Genomic DNA, 1,585 nt, shown 5'->3' on the forward strand with positions numbered 1-1,585 from the left:
AATGAAACATTTTTTCCAAATGTCACATCTCCTGAAACTGTGAGGTGATCCAATTCAAGCATATCTGGTATACTTTCAAATCTTCTTAGATAATCTTGAACCTTTGTAAAAGAACTGCCTAATTTAACCAAGGGCACTGTAGGAAATTCCCGCTTTTCACTCATTGTCAGAGATCCTGCATTAAGGCTATAGAGGTTTGACATCACCAGCAAGAGATCTGATGTGGTTTTGACAGGCAGAAAACGGCTCCTTGGCACATTAATACCTAGAGAATTCTCAAAACTTTTGATGGCAGCCCCTACTGCAGTTTCTAACTGAATGACATTCAGGCCTCCATCCAAAGTCTTTGGATTCACAATGATTTCCATGTCAATGGCATTCTGCTCCTGCAGTCTTTTAACTGCTCCAAGAGAAATCCATAGGTTGTTTGTGTTAAATATTTTGAACTTTGATACAGACTTGAACTCATCAACATGTGCTTTTGGCACTTGAGCAATTTCCACCAGTCTCAGTTTGCCTTCATATTGAGTGAGTGTCCCGCCCTTTACATCTGCACGTGTTTTATTTGTGACTTCCATGACAAATTCACAGCGTTTTCCATTGGGTGGGTTCATTAGATGATTAAGAATATACAGATCCACTGTGGCACCCAGATTATCTATGTTAGACACAAAATATACTCTTTGCCTTCTCCTATAAAGGTATCAAGCAAACCAGAGTTGTAGAAACTGGCGTAAATATCACCATGACCTGGAGGGTACCAAGCTTCTGTATTTTCCCCTGAGTAAGACACATCCTTTGCTACAGGAAGTAAAGATTCTTTATTAATCCTCGGGTACCTGCTTTGATTGAAAGTGTAGATTTTCACACGACAATGATTGTACTTCTGTAGTATTTTTTTGGTATCTTCATCCGTGTTAAAAGAGTTCATTAAAACAAGAGGAACATCTGTATTGTAGGTTTTATTCAAATGTTCAATTTGCTGAACAGTCAGATCCAGAAAAGTATTCTCATTCCTCACACCAATCAGACTTTTAGGGCCTTTGCAGCCCATGCTGGTTCCCAAACCACCATTGAGTTTCACCACCACTAGTTTGTTCAACACAGAAGATATATTATCAGGCAAGCCCCTGGCCTTTATCTTTTCATAGGGTTGAATCGAATCTTCAGGGGGTCTCTGGATTTTTCCCCAATCCACAGAAGGCCCCTTTTCTTGCAAAAATCTATGAAATAGCTTCCGAAATCCATCCAGGTCTTTTTTAGTGTGCTCAAACTCATGTGATGATGCTGTGGTGAGTATTTTTTCTAGTTCCTTCTTCACAGATAATTCTAGCTCTTGCCGAATGACTTCTTGGAACTGAGAAGCACCATCTTGAGACATTGCTTTGCTAAGATCTTCCTCTTCCTTTAGCAGCTGGGGAATTGGGGGCGTTTATGGCGCCCCGGGAAGAAGGCTCGCAGGCTGAGAGAAAGTCACCTCTGAGGCGCCCTTCTCTCTCTCCCTCTTCCCTCACACATGCACACCTTAGCCCCTCGCTAACGGTCGCAGCCCAGCTGCTAAGCCCCCCTTGTCCACCCGTCAGCC

The 1,585-nt window shown here is 42.3% G+C and overlaps 1 protein-coding gene across 1 annotated transcript; it reads right to left on the minus strand.

The window, feature by feature from the left end:
• Nucleotides 1-5: 5 nt before the first annotated feature.
• Nucleotides 6-1,579, minus strand: LOC108537055 (UTP--glucose-1-phosphate uridylyltransferase-like; the record flags this gene model as incomplete). The annotated part of the gene is given in 2 exon segments (XM_017884172.1): nucleotides 6-676; nucleotides 679-1,579. Coding segments are annotated over 2 exon segments (1,374 nt in total), but the record flags the coding sequence as incomplete, so codon positions are not given.
• Nucleotides 1,580-1,585: the final 6 nt, after the last annotated feature.

Source organism: Rhinopithecus bieti, unplaced genomic scaffold (assembly GCF_001698545.2).
Source record: "Rhinopithecus bieti isolate Rb0 unplaced genomic scaffold, ASM169854v2 scaffold_15020, whole genome shotgun sequence".
In the NCBI taxonomy this organism is placed as follows: domain Eukaryota; kingdom Metazoa; phylum Chordata; class Mammalia; order Primates; family Cercopithecidae; genus Rhinopithecus; species Rhinopithecus bieti.